Source organism: Cydia splendana, chromosome 11 (genome assembly GCF_910591565.1).
Source record: "Cydia splendana chromosome 11, ilCydSple1.2, whole genome shotgun sequence".
Lineage (NCBI taxonomy): Eukaryota > Metazoa > Arthropoda > Insecta > Lepidoptera > Tortricidae > Cydia > Cydia splendana.
In genome coordinates this window covers 9,289,281-9,291,664 of record NC_085970.1, presented here as the reverse complement: position 1 = coordinate 9,291,664, position 2,384 = coordinate 9,289,281, and the positions used below count along the sequence as shown (strand labels likewise).

The window sequence follows — 2,384 nt, the reverse complement described above, 5'->3', positions numbered from 1 at the left end:
AGTGTTCGCGATTAAGTCTCTTTCTAAATGTGTTTAAGTCTAGTATGTTTTAATTAATTTACATCAAAATGTAGTAAAAATGTAGTAACATGGTATTAAGCCTTTATATATTAATAGTTTTAAATCTGAAAAATACTAAAACGGGTAAATATTAGATGAAAATGTTTTGTTTCAGATCAATGACACTACACTTGAACGGATGAGTTGTGTCTTATCATTCAATCGTTTCAAAGGTTCGCATACATATGACAAAATAGCTGAAATGCTATTTGGTGTCCAGTCTGAGTATGGACTAAAACATGAACAGTTGATTTCGACCACTACAGACAATGGGTCTAATTTCGTTAAGGCGTTCAGAGAATTTGGTATTGCTGATTATGTACCAGATTTCTCAGGTCTTCAAGGTGATATTTCAATTATATGTCTAAACAAAAAAAATTGCATTACATAAATTACATGTAAGATAATTCAGAATATTTAATTAATTTTGAATAATGTGTCTCTGTTTGGCCCAATGGTTGACTGGTAGAGAATGCCATTTAGCATTAAGTCCGCCATTTGTACATACACTTGTGTATTTTGTGCAATAAAGTTTAAATAAATAAATAATTTATGAATGTGTACTAGAATTAATAACATATAAAACAGAAAACTTAAAAAAGATCTTAAATTAACATGCCCACTGTGTGACATATATTATAGACTGACTGACTTTCTACTACTTATACAATTTATGTGTATACCAGTACTAATATTTTTTTTTTCATATGTTTAGATACGATGGAATTGGATAATTTGAGCACAAGTGACATTTTATATGAAGAGGTGCTTTTAGTTAATAATTCCGAAGAACTTGAAACAAGGGGCTTGTATTTACCACGACATCTGAGATGTGCCAGTCACACCCTAAGCCTGTTGGCCACAACAGACTTGAATAATTTCATAAGAGGAGATTCTCTTATTAGCAGAATCCATTATTCTGCTATTGCCAAATGCACCCTGCTCTGGAACATGTCAAGGAGACCAAAGTCTGCAGAAATAATTAAAGATCATCTTGGGCATCAGCTATTATACCCATGCCCAACAAGGTGGAATTCCCTGTACGACGCCATTCTCCATCTCATGAAAAGCAAAACCACATTGAATGGTTTATTTGAAAAGTTAGGCAAACCAAACACATTCTCTGCAGTAGAATTCGAATACTTAGAAGAGTTTTTGGAGGTTTTAAAACCGATCGCATCAGCTCTTGACTATCTTCAAGGAGATAATTGCTATTATGGTAAACTTTTACCCACATTGATGAGTGTTAAAACCAAACTGGAAAGACAACGAGACAGCAATCTGCGCCACTTCCCTAGAGTTTTACCAAAACTACTAGAAAGTTTAGGAAACAGATTTGAGAAATTTCTCCAACTGACACCTGAGGCCAATGAAGCGATTCTGGCAGCATGCTTCCACCCAGCGTACAAAATGCGATGGCTGCCAGAATCCTGTCCAATTGAAGACAAGCAAAGGTTACAAAACCTTGCGATCACGACGTTAGAATCTGCTTCAGAACTTCCTAGAAGTAGTAGTAGTTCGAGCAAGAATGAAGACGATGATTTCATCGTCTTCGCTGACTATACACGTGATAGGCCGGCCACGTCTATGGAGTTAGAACTAGTGAGTTTTTTTAATGATAAGGGGAAAGACCTTAGTGTCCTTCAACGGTACCCAAACGTTAGAAAAATGTTCATCAAATTTAATACGAGCTTATGCTCTTCCGGTCCAGTTGAAAGACTGTTTTCTTTGGCTGGATTTATTCATTCGCCAACTAGACGGAACTTATCCGACAACACTTTTAAGAATTTAGTTTATATGAAGGGGAATTCCGTTTTTAACTCATAAAAACCTATAAAAAGTGTTGTCAGATAAGTTTCTAAGAAGTCGTTAAGTGTATTTTGTATTTGAAATACATTATTTTAAACTCTGTATTTTGTATTTTTTATTTGAAATACAGTTTAGAATGTATTTAGTATTTTGTATTTGAAATACATTTTTGAATGTATTTAGTATTTGGTATTTGAAATACATTGAGCCAGTATTTTGCCCAACCCTGGTTGTACCTATAGTGAAGAATAAAACGGGAGATCTGTCCGATGTAAATAACTATAGGCCGATATCACTCGCAACTGTAATAGCTAAAGTATTTGATAGTGTGCTTAACACACGATTAAACGAGTATGTGGCATTAAATCACAGCCAGTTTGGTTTCAGACAAGGATTATCCACAGAAAATGCAATATTGGCTCTTAAGCACACTATCAAGTATTGCGTAAATAGAAATTCCCCTGTATACGCCTGCTTCCTCGACCTATCTAAGGCATTTGACTTGGTTTCCTACA

General features: G+C 34.8%; 1 protein-coding gene across 1 annotated transcript; it reads left to right on the top strand.

The window, feature by feature from the left end:
- Nucleotides 1-261: 261 nt before the first annotated feature.
- On the top strand, nt 262-1,887 carry LOC134795215 (uncharacterized). The gene is made up of 2 exons (XM_063767046.1): nt 262-404; nt 776-1,887. The coding sequence occupies exons 1-2, from the start codon at nt 263-265 to the stop codon at nt 1,885-1,887; spliced, it is 1,254 nt and encodes a 417-aa protein (XP_063623116.1). The 5' UTR covers nt 262.
- The last annotated feature ends 497 nt before the right edge of the window (nt 1,888-2,384 follow it).

Coding starts and splice junctions, on each gene's coding strand:
- LOC134795215 (XM_063767046.1), top strand. CDS start 263: ATGCTATTTGGTGTCCAGTCTGAGTATGGACTAAAACATGAACAGTTG. Junction 405..775: donor AGATTTCTCAGGTCTTCAAG/GTGATATTTCAA, acceptor TCATATGTTTAG/ATACGATGGAATTGGATAAT.